The sequence below is a fragment of the Scyliorhinus torazame genome, chromosome 7, assembly GCF_047496885.1.
Source record: "Scyliorhinus torazame isolate Kashiwa2021f chromosome 7, sScyTor2.1, whole genome shotgun sequence".
NCBI classification, from domain to species: domain Eukaryota; kingdom Metazoa; phylum Chordata; class Chondrichthyes; order Carcharhiniformes; family Scyliorhinidae; genus Scyliorhinus; species Scyliorhinus torazame.
Genome location: NC_092713.1, coordinates 194,835,460 through 194,854,659, shown reverse-complemented (window position 1 = coordinate 194,854,659; position 19,200 = coordinate 194,835,460). Strand labels below are relative to the sequence as shown.

Here is a 19,200-nt window from a genome sequence, read left to right as displayed (position 1 = left end):
AACAAAATCCAAGTAAAAACAGAAACCCTTTTTTAAAGGTGTGGCCCAGCACACAGCATTCTTACTGATATGAGACTTGTCATTGATATTCTGCTTCCCTTTTCAAACAGCAGGTTTGAATTCCTTCCAGAAAGCAATTATCTTTTTTAAATTATCAAGCAATCTGGAAACAGCTTTTTAAAATTAAGATAGAGAGACACTTCTTTCAACCTGTGCAGTTCAAAACCAGTCCAAACTCAAAACGAAAGTAAAAACCTCAGAGCCACAAACCAGCTCCAAACTCAAACTGAAAGTAAAAACTCTCAGAGCCACAGCCCAGCTCCACCCACACAATGACATCACTGAAGCCATGTGATAAGACAAAAACATTTCTTAAAGGTACACTCCCATGAAAAGAGAGAAAAAGTGTGATGTCTGGTGTTGGCATACTGGAACAAAGGGGGCATAACCTTAAAATTAGAGTTAGGCCATTTGGGGCTGGTGGATATTATTTCTTCATATAAAGGGAAATCTGCTACTCTCTTCCTAAAATAGTTCAGCTGGAGTGCGAACTGAGAGTTGCAAACAGAGATTGATAGTTTTTTTCTAATTCAAAAAGGGTAATAAGGATTACAGAACAAAAAGTAGTCTAGTTGTTGAAAGAACACTCTTGAGCAACTGATATATGCACATGTGAATCTTTATTTTATTTGGAGGGGTTAGTCCTGGGAATGGATTTTGTTCTATTTTGACACCCAATGCCAACATCAGGCAATCTTAGATAGGATAGCACAGTTAGGTCCAGAGAAAGGGTCTTTCCATTCTGCCCCACAATGCCAAACAGCCCAAATTCATGACACCAATGTCTATTTTCCAAAGCAGCTGCCTTGTGTCTTTTCCAGGATGAGATAGCTGATTGTTACTTTAGCGCTTCTTCATATAGGGTTTCTTCATGCAAGCTTGCACCTCCATTGGTCAACCACAGTGTTTAGCAGGCAGACCACTATCTGAATTGCTGTGGTCGTTGTCATGGTAACTCAAGTGCTCTAGACTGGTGAGCAATGTTCTAAAAATACGCTCACAATAAACTAAGGAGGAAAGAGTAGTGGAAGGAAAGGAATGAGCTGACTATTGAGATGTACCAGCAGTTGTCATTTAATGATTTAATCATTAATCCCTGGAAGGCTGAGCAACCCCTTCGCATTGACAGCTTTGAACCTTATGCAGCTCAGACAAAGGTTAGCATCCTCTATGAATTTAGTGCCGATGTTAATTTTGCTATCGGGTGAAATTATGATGAACAAAAGGTTCATCAAACCCATGTGACCTTGCTGGTGGTTGGTTCCCACCTATGTACCATACTGGTGGGATTCTGGGGGCTGTCACAAACTACCACCGAAAATAAAATCAACACTTAACACATGATTGTTCTCCTTGCACTTTCTATGATTAATTATTGATTTTTCCTCCAGGTACACATTCAGCAATGGTAATTTTTCTCTTACAGAACTGCAGTCAACAGGGGAGTTTTACAGCCTAACAGTGATAAATAGCACAGAAATGAACCAGGGATTGTCAGTTATTGTTTTACATTTGGATGATGAAATGTGCTCCTCCCACCCTGAACTTGATGAATAGGCAAGCCCTCCAATGTTCCATCAAAGTCGCCGTTCTTTAAAAAGAGCTTGCGAGCTATTTGAGTACGGTCAGGTTTGATCGTGTGAGGCTGAAGCAAACAATGATCCATCTCGGCCTCCTCCGGAGGTCCCCAGCATCACAGATGGCAGTCTTCAGCCAACTCAATTCACTCCATGTGATATTAAGCAACGGCTGAAGGCTATGGGCCCTGACAATATTCCGGCAATATTACCGAAGACGTCCTTCAGGAATTGCTGTGCCCCTAGCCAAGGTGACACAGTACAACTACTTTTTTTAGATTTAAAAAAAATCTTTTTATTGGCATTTCTCATATTTATTAACAGTTGTATATACACATATCACATTTCCTTTATTATACAGAGGTTTAGTTTGTCCTTTGTTTAACTGACCCTACGTGCCTTTCATTGACCTCTGGATCGGTCTATGGTTCCTCCCCCTTCCCCGTTCACCCCACCCCCCCCCGGCTTCGGCTGTGCTTTTCTTTTATTTTCCGGACAGAGTGGAATCATCTCTCGTGGTTTCCCTGCCTTCCTTCCGCCTCCCCCCTCGGGTTGCGCAGTCTTTTGGTAACTCATCTATCTTGATGTTTTAATGATAAATAAAAAAATTCTTATTAGGTTACTCCTCATTGTTAGCCTCGAACAGGTTTTGGAACAGACCGACAAACTGCCCCCAAGTGTCCAGGAAGCCTTCCTCTGACCCTCGGATGGCGTACTTAATCTTCTCCAGGTGGAGAAATTCCGACAGGTCAGCAAGCCAGTCCGCAGCTGTGGGTGGTGCTGCCGATCGCCAGCCGAGCAGGATTCTCCGGCGTGCGATTAGGGAAGCGAAAGCAAGGGCGTTGGCCCCTTCACCATGTGTAACTCTGGCTGCTCCGATACCCCGAAGATTGCCACTATTGGGCATGGCTTCACCCTCACCCCCACAACCTTGGACATTGCCTCGGAGAAGGCGGTCCAGAACCAGCAAGCTTGGGGCTAGCCCAAAACATGTGGGTGTGGTTGGCCGGGGCCCTCTGGCACCGCTCACAATTTGTCCTCCACCTCCGGGAAGAACCTTCTCATTCGGGTTCTGGTCAGGTGCGCTCTGTGCACCACTTTGAGCTGCATTAGGCTTAGCCTTGCGCAGGAGGAGGTGGAGTTCACCCTGCTCAGTGCTTCGCTCCAGAGTCCCCATCCTACCTCTGTCCCCAGTTCGTCCTCCCATTTTTGTCGGATCACGTCCAGTACAAGACGGTCCTTCTCAAACTCGAGCAACACTTCAACGTCGAGGTAAATGAGAGTTTCGAGAGGTACCTCTTCCAGCAGCGCCTGCAAGGTAAGGATGAGCCTTTTCAATCTTTCCTTACACACCTCCGTATCCTCGCGCAGTCCTGCGGTTACGAGGCCACCTCCGATTCCATGATTCAGGACCAGATAGTATTTGGGGTCACCTCGGGCGCCCTACGCCAGCAGCTCCTCATGATAAAAAGTGTCAGCCTAGCCACCGCCATCGAAGCCTGCATCCTCCATGAAAACGCGACCAGCTGCTACTCCCAATTCCAAGCGGCCGAATCGGCACGGCAGGGGTCCTACGCGGCTGAATCGGCAAGGCAGGGGTCCTACGAGGCCGAGCGTGTCCACTCCATCGGGGTCCTCCCGGCCCGTGGCCCGGATGGGGGCGGCCATTTTGCGTGCTTTTCGCGGCGCCCCGCGCTTGTACCCGCCAAAAGAGACGTTGACGCAGAGGGACGTGACACGCAGGCGCGCTCTACGCAGGACCGAACTGCGCATGCGCAATGGCGCAATGAACGCCATGACATCACGACGTGCGGCAACTGTGGATACGCACATTTAAAGCGGCAACGTCCAGCAAAGAACCGACAATGCCTCCGCTGTGGCAAGATGGGCCACTACGCTGCCTGCTGCCGAGTAGCTCAACCTGCCAACGCTCCCCAATTCCGACAGCCTCGCAGGGACGTGCGGACCATTCAGCCTCCATACTCCGAATCATACCCAGACGATATTCAGACCGGCAATACAGACGACCGGGAAGCCTTCCGCGTTGCGGTCATCGACAGGAACCGGATGTCTCCAAGCAGGACCCACCAGCCGATGCCAGTGAACAGTGTCAATCCGGGTGATGAATGGTGTGCCACCCTAACAGTCAACTGATCACCAATCATATTCCGTCTGGACACTGGTGCCTCCGCCAACCTGATAGCATGGTCAGCCTTCTACGCCTTGAAGGTTAGACCACCAATTCGGCCATCCCGTTGCAAGATGGTCGACTATAACGGAAACGTTATCCCGGCCATGGGATCCTGCCAGCATCAAGTGACGCACAATGCGTAAAAGGCCACACTGTCCTTCGAGATTGTTGGTTCATCAAAGGACTGCCTGCTAGGCGCACAGGCATGCAAGGTTCTCCACCTCAATCAGCGGGTACACGCTCTGTCTCCAGAAGGCACATCAGACTTCCCGGATGCAGAATTTAGGGCACAGCTTCAATCACTCCTCGCCCACAACCAGGAGGCATTCGAAGGCATGGGCACACTGCCCGATACCTACAGAATACGGCTCAAACTGGATGCCACCCCGGTCATTCACGCATCTCGTAGAGTCCCAGCACCACTCAAAGACCGCCTCAAGCAGCAGCTGCAGGATCTCCAGGACCAAGGAGTGCCATACCGGGTCACGGAGCCCACGCCATGGATCAGCTCCACGGTGTGCGATAAAAAGCCCTCTGACGAACTCCGGATCTGCAACGACCCGAAAGACCTGAACAACAACATCATGAGGGAACACTACCCCATACCCAAACGGGAGGAGATCACGAGCGAAATGGCCCGGGCTAAAATTTTCACAAAGCTTGATGCCTCGAAGGGTTTTTGGCAGATCCAACTGGATCAGTCCAGCCGAAAGCTGTGCACCTTCAATACTCCTTTCGGCAGGTTCTGCTATAACATTATGCCGTTTGGCATCATCTCGGCATCCGAGGTATTCCACAGAATCATGGAACAGATGATGGAGGGCATCGAAGGGGAGCGCGTCTATGTTGACGACGTCATCATCTGGTCCACCACACCACAGGAGCACATCAGTCATCTCCAGCGTGTCTTCGCGCGGATACGGGAACACGGCCTGCGCCTCAACCGAGCAAAGTGCTCCTTTGGCCAAACTGAGCTAAAGTTTCTGGGGGGACCATATATCCCGGTCGCGAGTGCGTCCGGATGCAGCCATGCCGCAGCCGGCAGACAAGAAAGCAGTGCTACGCTTTCTAGGCATGGTCCACTTCCTGGGGAAGTTCATTCCCAACCTGGCCTCCCACACAACGACTCTTCGCCACCTAGTTAAGAAGTCCACGGAGTTCCAGTGGCTGCCCGCACACCAGCAGGAATGGGAGGAGCTCAAAATTAAGCTCACCACAGCCCCGGTATTGGCGTTCTTCGACACCTCTCGGGATACGAAGATCTCGACTGATGCCAGCCAGTCCGGCATTGGGGCGGTACTCCTGCAACGTGACGACACTGCATCATGGGCCCCGGTCGCCTATGCCTCGCGGGCCATGACCCCCACAGAACAGCGCTGTGCCACATGACCAGAGGGTGGCCCAAAGGACAGTGCCCACAATTCTACAATGTCCGGGACGACTTGGCCGTCATTGACGGTGTCCTCCTAAAGCTGGACCGGATTGTGGTTCCACACAGCATGCACAAGCTGGTCCTTGACCAACTGCACGAAGGCCATCTCGGGGTTGAGAAGTGCAGACGGAGGGCCCGAGAAGCTGTATACTGGCCGGGCATCAGCGATGACATTGTCAACATGGTGCTCAACTGCCCACCTGCCAAAGGTTACAGCCAGCGCAACCCCCCGAGACGCTTCTGCCCCATGAGTTGGTGACGTCCCCCTGGGCGAAGGTTGGTGTGGACCTCTTCCATGCACTTGGCAGGGACTACGTAATCATCATCGATTACCTTTCAAATTATCCAGAGGTCATACGCCTGCACGATTTAACATTGTCCGCTGTCATAAGGGCATGCAAAGACACCTTCGCTCGACATGGCATTCCGATTACTGTCATGTCGGACAATGGGTCCTGTTTTGCAAGCCAAGAATTATCTTCTTTTGCTGCTTCATATGGCTTCACACACGTGACGTCCAGCCCTCTGCATCCCTAGTCAAATGCCAAGGCGGAAAAGGGCGTTCATATCGTCAAGCGGCTCCTCTGCAAGGCTGCTGATGCCGGATCGGATTTCTGCTTAACCCTGCTGGCCTATCGCTCGGCTCCACTAGCCGCTGGTCTCTCACCAGCTCAGCTGTTGGTGGGTCGTGCCCTCAGGACCACTGTGCCATCCATTCTTGTCTCTACACTCGACCACATTCCAGTACTGCAAAGGATGCGACAGCAGAGTGCTCAGCAGAAGGTGGCACACGACACTCGGGCAACTGATCTTCCTACCTTGGCGCCTGGAGACAACGTCCGCATCCACCTACCGGAGGGTGGCTGGTCGGCAACTGCCGAAGTTTTCCGACGCGTGGCTCCCCGCTCGTTCCTGGTTCGCATACCTGATGGCTCCATTTGCCGGCGCAATCGCCGGGCTCTTCGCCTGCTTCCGCGCTCGCTACGTGATCATACGCCCGTGCCACGCCCTCCTGTTGTTCCTGATGTCGAATTCGTGGAGCTTCCTGCCACCATGACTGTGATGAACGGTTACTGCCTTATTATCATGTAAGGTGATGTCCCCTTTAAGACCGGGCTTGGAACCCTGGGGACTCCGCCTCTGGCTCCGCCCATCTGGGATCCATACATAAAGGGCTGCCTCATGGTCTGTGTAACAGTCAGCTCTCGTCTCTAGCTCTAGCATATGTATTAGTCTAATAAAGCCTTCTTTACAGTTTATTCTCTAAGCGTCATTATTGAGGGTACCTCAATGACCATTCCTCTGCTGCCTGAGGCCAGGCCCATTCCTCAGCTGGTGGTTCCTGACCCATCCTTGAGGCGGTCAACCCGAATTCGTCGCCCACCTACTAGGCTGGACTTATGAGCCTGTTTGAACATTGGACTCACTAAATTTTTATGCCACTATGTTAATAAGTTTCTCTTTTGTCGTTACGGAGTTTGTTTTTGATGCTTGATGTTCACACTTGTTTTGTTGATGGTACAACCTCGTTGCTATGTTGCACCTGACACCTTCCTATGTATATGGTTTAGCCTCATGTACATGTTGTAGATATTGCACACACACACATTCAGCTGCACTCAGTACACATCTATATTTATTACCACATAGGCACATGTTCTTGTAAAAAAGGGGGATGTCATGATATTCAGATAAACATCATGGTGCAAACACACATACACACTGATGGACAGATCAACGGACCAATCAACACACACGCAACATCACAGCCAATCACAAGCAAGAGCAGGCACACTATAAAACGGGGAACACGACACTTCCGATTGATTCCAGCAGGAGACAGCTCAGGGCACAGTGCTCACAGCAAGCCACTCAGACATTCACCATGTGCTGAGTGCCTCTCCAAGATAATGTTAGGGCTGGGTCCACAGGTTAGAGGGTAATGAACGAACCACAGTAATCAGTTTACAAATGTTAATGTTGTTAGTAATAAAGCTGAGTTGTACCTTCCGCAACCGTGTTGGTTCGTCTGTGTAGCAGAGCACGCAACACGACAGTCTTCTTTATGAATACTGTGTCGTCCCAGTTGGGAGCGTACACAGTTACCAGTATGACTGGTGCCCCTTCCAGGACACCGCTGACCATGACGTACCGTCCCCCTGGGTCCGTAACTGTCGTAAACCTCGTCCTCTTACTAATTAATATTGCTACTCCCCTAGCCCTCGTCACGTAGTATGAGTGGTATGTCTGTCCCACCCAGCACTTCCTTACCAGCCGTCGGTCCTTCTCCCTCAGGTGCGTCTCTTGCAGGTAGATTATGTCTGCTTTCAGGCTTCTTAGGTGGGTAAAGCCTCTGGATCTTTTGACCAGGCCGTTGAGTCCCCTTAAGTTCCAGGTAACAATCGTGGTGGGGTGTTTTTGACCCCCCAGTCCTGCGGGGTCACCCATACTTACCTGGTGGATGCGCCCCTGCCCTCCGGGGTTTCCCTTCGTTAGGCGGCCGTACAAAATGGCCGCGGTCACTGCTCTCACCATGAGGTCGGGCTCCAGGGTTTCCTTTTGTCCAGGGGGTACCCACCATGGCCGCCAGCTGTGTGTACGCCACGTGGCTGCGCCCCTGCACTCCAGGATCTCCCTTCGTCCTGAAGCCCTCCCGAGTGACTGTTTGTGGCACCGTCTTTGTTCCTCGCCCTGCTCCATGCCTGCCGAGGCCCGTGTTCGTGCTGCTTATCTACCTCACCCTTCCCTTTGCTTCTCTTTTGTTCTGCGCTCTCCCCCCGACTCCTCTCCCCCCCCCTTAGTCCCTGTTCCTCTGTTCCCCCCCCCTGTGTTCTTTCCCCCCTTCTGCCCTGCCCCCCCCCTTCTCTTTGTGCCAGGCGTTCCCTCTCCCCTGAGAAGCGCGCCGCGGCCCTCCTTTTCTTCCTGCCCTCCCGTGTTAGCCCTCCTCGCTAGCACGGTGGCCCCCCTCCCAGCACTTGCCCTGCTCTGGTCCTGTTTCACCTTCCTTTTGCTAGCCCTTGTCTCGCTCTCCTGTCCGCCTTTTTCACCCTCATTCACCTTGCTTCGCTCCCCCCCATTGCATTGAGAGATGGAACGAGCCCGGGAATGAGTCAGCACAGTCCCGCACAGTGCACCAAACACATGTGTACAGTTCGTGATCGTATTGTCTCTGTTTGCGGTCTGCCCTCTGCTCTTTGTTCCGATTCTTTCTTTCTTTTCCATCCCCGTCGCTTTCATGATGGCCGTTGTGGCTGTCCCTCCCCCAGTTTGTTTGCTCTAACAAACTCCTCCGCTGCCGCTGGGGTGTTAAAAAACAGCTCCTTCACCTGAAATGTTACCCAGAGTTTGGCCGGGAATAACATCCCAAATTTCACATTACTTTTGTAGAGTGCTGACTTGGCCCTGTTGAATTCAGCCCTTCTTTTGGCCAGGTCCGCCCCAATGTCCTGATACACACTTATGGTCTTCCCTTCCCACGTGCTCGCTTTCGTCTGTCGGGCCCACTTTAGGATTTTTTCCCTGTCTTGGAACCTGTGCAGCTTCACGATAATCGTTCTGGGCTGCTCCCCGGCTTTGGGCCTGGGTCGGAGCGACCTGTGCGCCCTGTTGATTTCTGGGGGGTTTGGGAACTTCTCCCTTCCCACTAGCTTGCCCAGCATTTGGGTGACATAGTCTGTTGGATCTCTGCCCTCCAAGCCCTCTGGCAGACCCACTATTTTAACATTCAGCCGTCTGGACCTATTTTCCTGGTCCTCCACTTTCCCTCTTAGGCTCCCCTGGGTCGTTACCAGCCTTTTCACCTCGGTTTCCTGAGTTACCATCCTGTCGCTTTGGTCCGAGGCGGCCCTCTCCAACCCCTGAATAGTTTTCTCCTGCACCTCCACCTTCCTTTCCAGGCCGTTGATGGTTCGCTGCATTTTTTCTGTTGTCTCCGCCAGCATCTCCTTCATCATTGTGTGGAGCTCCGTCCTGAGTGCCTCCCTCATGGCGTTTATCTACGTTTTTATCTCCTTTATGCCGTTTATTTCCGTTTTCAGCTTCTCCATTCCTCCCACTGGGGGGGGGAAGGGGGGGGGGGGGGATGGTCGCCGCGTCCTGTTCCTGGTCAGCTGCTCGGCTCGCCAGCTGTTCAGCTTCGTGATTCGCCTGAACCTCCGCCTCGCCCCGTGGGGTCATCTGCCTGCGTGGCCGCAGCTCCTGCTTTTTTCCTTCGCCTTCGCTGCTGTTCCTTCTTACATCCCGCCGTCCCCTCAATTTATTATTTGGAGGCATATTTCTGTCTGTGCCTTCCTTTTAAAAACAATTTTTTTTTAATAAAAAGGGATTTTTAAATTTCTTTTCCCCTTTAAAAAAGTTTTTTTTTTAAATTTGCAGGAGAGGAACAAGGAAGGTTGAATTTAAAAATTCTTATTTTGTTCTTGTGATCCTCTCCGTGCTCCGACTTTCAGGCCGTTTCTGAGCGATCCCCACTCCTCCTCCACGTGCAGCTCACCGGGACCAGTCTCTCCTTTTTTTTTCTCTCCCGCTCCAGCTCCGTGGATCGGAGCTTTGGCGCCTGGGCAGGGCCGAAATCGCGGGGACTAAGGAATTTTTTTTTTGTTGAAAATTCCCCGGGATAAGCCCCCCCCAAAAAAGCCGTGATTTCATGGCTGTGCGGGAGCGTCTTTGCTGCGGCCGCTCCGTTCGCGATCGCCACCGGAAGTCCACAGTGCAACTACAACACTGCATCTACCCAGAAATGTGGAAAATTGCCCTTGTATGTCCCATACACAAAAAGTAGGACAAATCCAGTTCAGCCAACTATCACCCCATCAGTCTCCTCTCGATCCTCAGTAAAGTGATGCAAGGGGTTATGAACAGTGCTATCAAGCGGCACTTGCTTTGCAATAACCTGCTCACTGATGCTCAGTTTGTATTCTGCCAGGGCCGCTCAACTCCTGACCATGTTTGGTTCAAACATGGACACAAGAACTGAACTCCAGAGGTGCAATGAGAGTGATATACTGTGTAATCCATCATACATTACACTACTATTTTGTACAGTTCTGCATTCAAACATGGTTTGTTGCTTTAAGGGGGAAATGTGTAATTCTCACTACTGACATATCCCGTGTCCAATGAGCAGCAAATAATTCATTGATTAAAAACTCTTCTACCCGTAACCGCAACCTCGTCCAAAACTTTTTCATCCATATTTGAGCTTGAACTAGGTCAGACAAACATATACATACAAACATATGAATTAGGAGCAGGAGTAGGCCACCTGGCCCCTCATGCCGACTCTGCCATTCAACAAGACTTTGGCTGATGTGACTGTAACCTCCTGTCTGTCCCCAATAACATTTCACACCCTTGTTGATCAAGTGTCGATCTACTTCTGTCCCGAAAACATTGGCTCTCCTTCCTCTGCCTTTTGAGACAGGGAGTTCTCAAGACTCATTGCCCTCAGAGAAAATAATTCTTTTCATATTTGTCTTCAATGGTTGACCCCTTATTTTTAATACTTCCAGATTCTCCCACTAGAGGATATATCCTCCCCACATCCATCCTGTCAAGCTCCCTCAGCATATTACGGGCAAGTTCTAACGGAAATGAAACAGAGTCCTGTGTCAAGCTCTTTGAACCACTATCTAACGGGACTCTGTTTTATTTTGGGTCAGCGGGAACGTCCCACTGAAGCCACACTTAGCCTCATCTCCTACACGGAGGAAGTGGCACCCTGATCTCAAGACCTCCCAGTGCGACTGTCGAACCCTCCCAGCGCCCCAACTCGCCTATAAGGGGGTCATCAAATCCCCCCATACCCCACCTAATAAGGGCAGGGCACCCCTGGATCCGATCCCTGGCATGGACAAAATGCAACTCGGGCACCACCAGCCTTGCACTCTGGTCGTGCCCATTCCAGGTTGGCAGCACCACCTGGGTATCCAGGCATTGCCAGGGTGGCACCCAGGTGGCATTGCCAGGATGCCACCCTGCCCAGAGCCTGACCACCTTGTCCCCAATCCCCTGGGAGACACCCCCCAAGTGCCATTCCACCTGGTCCTGTTTGTGGAAACCAGTGCTAAACGGCGCTCACCTAGGGTCTCCAAGTCGAAGGAAGTAGCTCCCAAGTCTTTGGGTAGATCCGGCGAGTGCATATTAAAGCAAGACTAGCTGCTCACGTTAGATCTTGCGAAGCGTGGTGAGCTGGGTAAATATCACAATCTAACGATCTTTATTATTGTCACAAGTAAGCTTATATTAATACTGCAATGAAGTTACTGAGAAAAGCTCAGAGTCACCATATTCCAGCACCTGTTCAGGTACACAGGGGAGTATTCAGAATGTGCAAATTACCTAACAGCACACTTTTGGGACTTATGGGAGGAAACCAGAGCACCCGGAGGAAACCCACGCAGACACCAGGAGAACGTACAGACTCTGCACAGACAGTGACCCAAGCCAGGAATCGAACCTGGGACCCTGGAGCTGTGAAGCAAAAGTGCTAACCACTATGCTACCGTGCCGCCCTCTCGCAAGATTTGCTGGTCATGTTGAGCAGTAAATGTCAATGTTTTCGGGACAAAAGTAGATCGACACTTGATCAACAAGGGTGTGAAATGTTATTGGGTATAGGCAGGAGGTTACAGACATTAGATCATGCCCTGTCTGTTTCAATCAAGTCGCCATTTATTCTTCTAAACTTCAGGGGATACAAGCCCAGTTTGTCCAACCTTTCCTCATAACAACTCACCCAGTCTGGTATTAACCCAGTAATCCTTTCCTGAACTGCTTCCAAAGCATTTATATCCTTCCTTAAGTAAGCTGGCCAACACTGTACACAGCACTCCAGGTGTCATCGCACTGGTGTCCTGTATGAATGAAGCTTACCATCCATACTTTTACTTTGCGTTAGCCTCACAATCGATGATAGCATTCCATTAGCTTTCTTAATTACTTGCTGGACCTGCTTACTAGCCTTCTGATTCATTCACTGGGACACCCAGATGTCTCTGCACCTCAGAGCTCTGCAACCTCTAATCGTTTAGATAATAAGCTTTTTTACTTTTCCTGCCAGAAAGGACTATTTCACATTTTCCCACATTATACTCCATTTGCCAGATCTTTGTCCATTCACTTTGCTGTTTTCTGTATACCATCTTTTTGAATAAAATTCAATCTAATTAATGCATCTTCTCCAAATCCAGGGAATTTTGGAAAATTAAAACCAATCAACTATCTCACTAGCCACTTCTTTTAATTTCCTCGGATGAAGTCTATTGGACCCAGCGATTTGTCAGCCCGCAGCTCTAAACGTTTTCTGAATACAGTGTCCCTGATAATTGTAATTTTCCTGAATTCCTCTATTGCTTCCAATTCCTGATTTCCAGCTATTTCAGGTATGTTATTTATATCCGCCATAGTGAAGACCTATGCAAAATACCTGTTCAATTCATCTGCCATTTCTGTTTTTTCCATTATCAATTCCCCAGACTCACTTTCTATCGGACCAAATCTCACTTTGTTAACTCTTTCCTTATTAAAGTATCTGTAGAAACCCTTATTGTCCGTCCTTATATTTCCAGTTAACTTTCTCTCTTACTCTAATTTTGCCCTCCTTATTAATAATTTTGTCATTCTTTGTGGTTCTTTATATTCTTATTCTGTCCAACTTTCAGATCTGCCACCCGTTTTTGCACAATTATATGCCTTTTTTTAAAGTTTGATAGTGTCTTTAACTTTATTCATTAACCACAGATACCCTTGGAATTTTTCTATCTCATTAAAATGTATTTATTCTGTGTATTCTGCAATATCCCTTTATCTGCCACTGCATCTCTATTGACCTATCTTTTAATCTAACTGACTGGTTGACTTTAGTTAGCTCCGCTTTCATTCCCACATAATTGTCCCCATTTAAGTTTAAAATACTAGTCTTAGACTCACTGTTTCTAAGTAAAATTCAATCATATTATGATGTCTGCAACCCAGGGGTACCTTCACTATGAGATTTTCAATTAATTCTATCGCATTGCAGTCTAGTATAGCCTGCTCTTGGTTTGACTCCAGAAGGTGTTTTAAGAAACTACTCCGGAATCATTCTGGGAACTCCTGATCTAGGCTGCCTTTCCCTTTTTGATTTTCCCAGTCTATAATTAGATTAAAATAACCTATGATTATCTTTAAAAATATATATTTTTATTGAAAATTTTCATTTATAACCAACATGACATCAACATCAAACAGCCCAGCAAACCAATATTACATAGTACAATGTTGCAAAAAAAACCACACAACTGATCATATAAATCCCACCCAAAGAAAGATGAAAATAACGTACCCCAATAATAAGAGCTAGCCCCCCGCCCCATTAACAACTGATGATGGCCAAATCTTTAAAGTAGGAAATTAATGGCTGCCACCTCAGGTGGAACCCCTCCACCGACTAATAACCCATGATTATCACCATACTTTTCCGACAAGCTCCCATTTCTCCAACACTCCTCTGCTCACTGACTCGAGGTCCACCCATGCCTCACATTTAAGATTCTTATCCTTCTTTTCAAATCCCTCCATACCTCACATCTTCCTACCTCTGCCATATACTTCAGCCATACTACCCTCTGAGAAGTGTGTTGTCCTCCAATTCTAATCTCTGTTCCACCCCCTCTCCTTCCTTCACCTTCCTTAAAGTCACCTCATTATTGGTGGCCATGCGTTCAATTGTCCAGGAACTAGGGATGGGATTCTCCGGTATCTGGCTGGCAAGTGGCGTGAAGCACTCCGGTGTCGGGCCGCCCGGAAGGTGCGGAATCCTCTGCACCTTCGGGGGCTAGGTTGGCGCTGGAGTGATTGGCGCCGCGCCAACCGGTGCCGAAGGGCCTCCGCCGGTGTGTGTTGGCACATGCGCTATAACGCCAGCGTGTTCTCAGAACCGCTGCCGTGATTCCTGCGCATGCGCAGTAGGTTTCTTCTCCGCGATGACCATGGCGGAGCTCTACAGCAGTTGGCGCGGAGGGGAAAGAGTGCCCCCATGGCGCAGGCCTGCCCACAGATCGGTGGGCCCCGATTGCGGGCCAGGCCACCGTGGGGGCCCCGCCCAGGGCCGGATTCCCCAGCGCCCCTCCCCCCCTGAGGACTCCGCAGGCCGCCCGCAGAGCCAGGTACCGCCGGTAAGAACCTTGTGTAATTTACGCCGGCGGGACAGGTCGATAATGGGTGGCCGCTCGGCCCATCGCGGAGTGGAGAATTGCCAGGTGAGGCCGCTGCCAACAGCCCCCGACCAGCGCAACGCGATTACCGCCCCCGCCAGAAACCCAGCGCCGGAGAATTCGGCAGCCGGCGTCGGGGTGGCGGGGCAGGATTCACACCGCCCCCCCCCGGCGATTCTCCGGCCCGGCAGGGGATTGGAGAATCCCGCCCTAGGTTCTGAAATTTCCTCCCTAAACCTCAGTGTCTTTTCCCACCTCTACTCTTTAAAGACACTCATTTTGACCAACTTTTTGATCATATGCCCTGATGTTTATTTTCACTTTTTCCATTTACGTTTCCTACGATGCACTTTGGGAGGTTTCACGATGTTAAAAGAATTATATAAGTCAGTTATTCACATTAAACAACTACAGAAAGAGTTTCTATGTGTGACCCAATGCTTGTCACAAAATATTTATAGAGATATCATCACATTGGAACCTATACTTTCAGGAAGTGATTCAATGGTTCTTGCTGACTTTGCTGGTGTTGATCACGGAGGATTTTCATACACAGAGTTTTGCCAAAATGTAAAACTATGATGTTTTTATGCTTAACCTTCCAGACTGCTGTGAAAGTACTTCTTTGCCTGATCCACATCTTTCCTTTCTCATGTTCAAAAATCAAATTGCAATATGATTATGCGTTGATGTTCCTTAAACTGAGGCAATTGTTTCCTCTATACTGTCAAATATATAAAGCAAATTGAAAATGCATTTTCAAAATTGTCAAAGTAATAGCCAGAGTTATTGTTTTAGCCTTGGTGATCTTACATTTGATATTAACAAAATGGAACATCCTTCTATTTCAGATACCAAAGGATAGTAAGATGAAGTAGCGACCCTCCGAAAGCTCAAGATTCCAAACAAATGTTGATCTTTAACCTGGTGTTGTAAGACTTCTTACTGTGCTCACCCCAGTCCAACGCTGGCATCTCTGCATCATAGGGACCAAGGGAGTGTTGGCAACCAAGGACCTCTACTTGATTCATCCATGATAATGCTTGGCAAAGTACTGGAGTGGTTTGCTGTTGTCATCTGCCATCAGGTGTACTTTAAGGATTCATAGCTTGATAATCAAATTGTTTGGCTATATTAAGCATGCACCTTTCTTGGCCATCAAATCCCATTCTGAGACTTGAATCTGGATCTTCTAGCTCTGCGACCACTGCGCCACAAGACCTCCTATCCAAAACATGGCCAGGCTTTCCAAATTGAAAATGAGCCACTGCTGGTTCATTTACTTCATTGCTATTTGCGCGCGAATTGACCACCTCGGCGTCTTTACATCATAATAGTGGTCACACTTCAAAACTACTTCATTGGCTATCAAGCACTTTGGAACATCATGAGGTCATGAAAAGTGCTGTATAAACGTGAGTTTTTTTTCATATAATTCCCAGTTGAGAAACAGCTGTGTAATAGTCCACTGTTTTCACTAACCTTGATTGTCTCTATCCAACGGGGCTGCTTGACCTGATAGTAGATGACGGATCGATATTCACTGACTAGCTTGTCTCCTGCACCCAGGCAAATGGCATTCTGTGACAAAATAGTTCAATTTTATAAATACTGATTAAATAACCTCTGCACAGATAATAGTAATATCAGAGTCTCACATAACAGAACACCTTAACTGCACCAAATATTGGCAATCATCACAATGTGCAATGTGAATCTTCCAACAGGCGATGACGAATTTCCAATCAGTCAGTGAAGGTGTTGCGGTATGAGGGTTCACGGTTAGCAACCTATGAGCAGGGTTGGACAAATGGAGGTCATTTGATGAGGCCTCCTGAAATGCGTCCAATCACATTTTGACAACCCGACGGTGAAATGAATGACACTGAATCTACTGAACCTAAACAGACCATTTAGCCCAACACGTAAATGCTGGCGTTCATGCTCCACATGAGATTCCCCCAAACCTATCTACTTCACCTCACCCTAATAATGTATTCTATAATGCCTTTCTCTCTCTCATGTGTTTATCTAGATTCCCCTTGAGCCTCAACTACATCCTTGTTGTGCATGTTCTACATTCTCACCATTCTTGAAAAGTTTCCACTGAATTTCATACTGGATTTATTCATGACTATGTCATATCAATGGCCCTGAATCTTACACACCTCTGTCTGAAAACACTGCTATGCCAACCTACCCTGTCCAACACATCATCATTTTAAAGCTCTACGGAGTCACTCATCTTCACTTTTCAAGACAAAATAATGAGTGTCCTCCACCAATGTCCACTGGTGCCTCCTCCACTTTACAACGCTCTTTAATGGTACCTTTCCGCCATTGTCCATGTAATGGAAGCCTCCCTGCAATTTCTCTATTTATAGGTACCTTCCATCAATTTTCTTATTTACTGGTACCTCTTCTACTTCATACCCACCTCGCCCCCATTAGTGATACCCAATTTTACTTTCATCTGATTCGAAACATGTCACTAGCCTGTCGCCAGAGATAGCTGGAGTGGTGCCACTCTGCACCAAGTGTTGTCGACCAGATGTCCCTCCCTCTCTTACCCCCTGCCACAGACATGTGATGGATGGATTTTGCAGGTTGATATTCAACCCTGAAGCACGTTATGAATGCATTTTCCTTGGCCATCATGTCCTGGAGTGGGAGTCAAACCCAGAGCTCTGGTTCAGGAGCAGGGATGCTCCCCACTGAGCCACACGATCCATAATTTTACCGGTGCAATCCCCATATTTCTCCATTCACTGGAGTCCTCCACTAATACCCTCATTTAGTGCTGTCCTGCATTATTCTCCCATTCATTGGTATCTTCTCATGATCACCCCATTTATTGGTGGCATACCATTGGTATTCTCCCTCAATTGCCCCATTTTTTGCTGTCCTCCCAATTCCTGAAGCACTATTGCCCTCTTCCCAATTCCAGTTTTAATACCAACTCTCATAATATTTTCACTAATTTGCACACAGAAAGTTGTTAGGAGTGCTTCAGCGATTACTTAGTTGATAAATCTACAACACAATGTTGCACTGAATCTCATTGATCATGAGGATGCTTCAGTCTCTGCTGCGTTATCTAGTAGCGTGAATCAGTAACCCAGTTGCATCCAGCGCAAAACCTTGCAGGAGATACCTGACTCACTCTGCCCGGCGTGATCTGGATCACGCTTTCGCTGTGCGAGACCCAAATCTGAATATTTAAATGAGGCGTAATGCTCATTTAAATACCCTGACGTCGGATTCACCTGGCGCCCGGGACTCAACGGCCACCCTTGGGAGAACTCGCCAGGGCGTCATTTGGTACTGGTCCACAAACACGTAGGTCAGTCATATCGGCACCTGGGGGGATCTCCCAGGCCAATGGAGAACCCGGGTGGTCAGGGTGGCACATTGGCACTTCCCTTGGCACCTGGGCACCATGGCATTGCCAGCCTTGCACCTGTCAAGGTGCCCAAGTGGCATTCCAGTGTTCCAGCAGCATTGCCAGGGTACCATGGTGCCCAGGTGTCAGATGCCCGGGTTGCCTTGCCAGGCAGAATGGGGCAAAGGGGGATTCCTGGGGGCCTCCTAAAGGTTGGATTGTGAGGGGGGGGTCAAAAGAGCAGGGGGGGTTCTGAAAGGTGGGGGAAGGAAGAATCCGGGCAGCCTTCCAGAATGGCGGACCGATCTGCGAGGAGCCTTTCCTGCTGGCCAACACCAGCTCACCAGCAGGAAATCACTTTAAGTGCAGCCTTGGCGGAGAGAATTTCCCCGAGGCCAAAAAATAGTCAAAGTGCCGTTGGATAGCGGGATGTTTCTCAGCAGTGCAGTCACCGAGAAACACCCCGCTAAACATGCCGTTCAGCGGACTTTAACTTGAGTCCGTGAATCGTGCACAATGACAGCTAAAGGCAGCAGATGATTGACAACATTTGGCCTGGGCTTCCTTGGTTCAAGGACCAGAAAAATCAGACAGGGTTATGTTCTTGGTCTCATTGACACCTTATGAAAAATGTTTAAAACCTTCAATGCAGATGTCACACTGTGGACAAGATTAGCCTTGAAACTAATTCCTAAAGCCCCTGAATCAGGCCATTTTCTGTATGCCCTGGATATGATTATGCACTTGAATGAAGCCACTGAGGATTAGCCCACAAACCATTCCTCAATGTACCTTCAGGAGAGCAGAAAATTTCAAACCTTATTGTTCTCTCTACCAAATGCCATTGGTCTCCCAAATTCGACCCTGAGAAGAAATAATTACCGGAATAATTTTACCATCTTCATTGCACACACACATTATAACTTCCACATTCTTCTGTGTGGTCTTGTTGTATTTGTCAAAGTCTCCGTACTGGATGCTGATGTAAATGTCATTCCTAACATCACCTGCAGAGGAATGAAATAGTAGAATACCTGTGATGAGCAGTTTTGTGATATTTTGGGCATGTAAAAACAGACATGTAGTGCGACAGTTAACAAAATGCCCTCCAACATACCTCATCTTTCAGCTCTTCATTCCAACTAAAGCCCCCGGAGCAGAGCTTTCTGCAACAACAGCCCATCATCAGTAACTCAAGCACCAGAACCGCCATGGACAATGCTATTTTCAGGAGGCAGTATTAATTCATAAACCAATCCATTTTTATTGAGTCTACTTCTCTCTGAATCCATTTTTATTTATTCATTCACAGGACGTGGGGGTCGTAGGCTAGGTCAGCATTTATTGCCCATCACTAATTGCCC

At 48.5% G+C, this 19,200-nt stretch overlaps 1 protein-coding gene across 1 annotated transcript in view; it reads right to left on the bottom strand.

The window, feature by feature from the left end:
• The window catches only part of LOC140426764 (dedicator of cytokinesis protein 2-like), a 1,003,703-nt gene that overhangs the window by 757,880 nt on the left and 226,623 nt on the right, over window positions 1-19,200 (bottom strand). The window contains exons 14-15 of the mRNA XM_072511919.1: window positions 18,719-18,843; window positions 15,937-16,035 (exon numbers count right to left, since the gene is read on the bottom strand). Coding sequence (XP_072368020.1) covers window positions 15,937-16,035; window positions 18,719-18,843 — 224 coding nt within the window. The remainder of the gene's footprint in view (window positions 1-15,936; window positions 16,036-18,718; window positions 18,844-19,200) is intronic.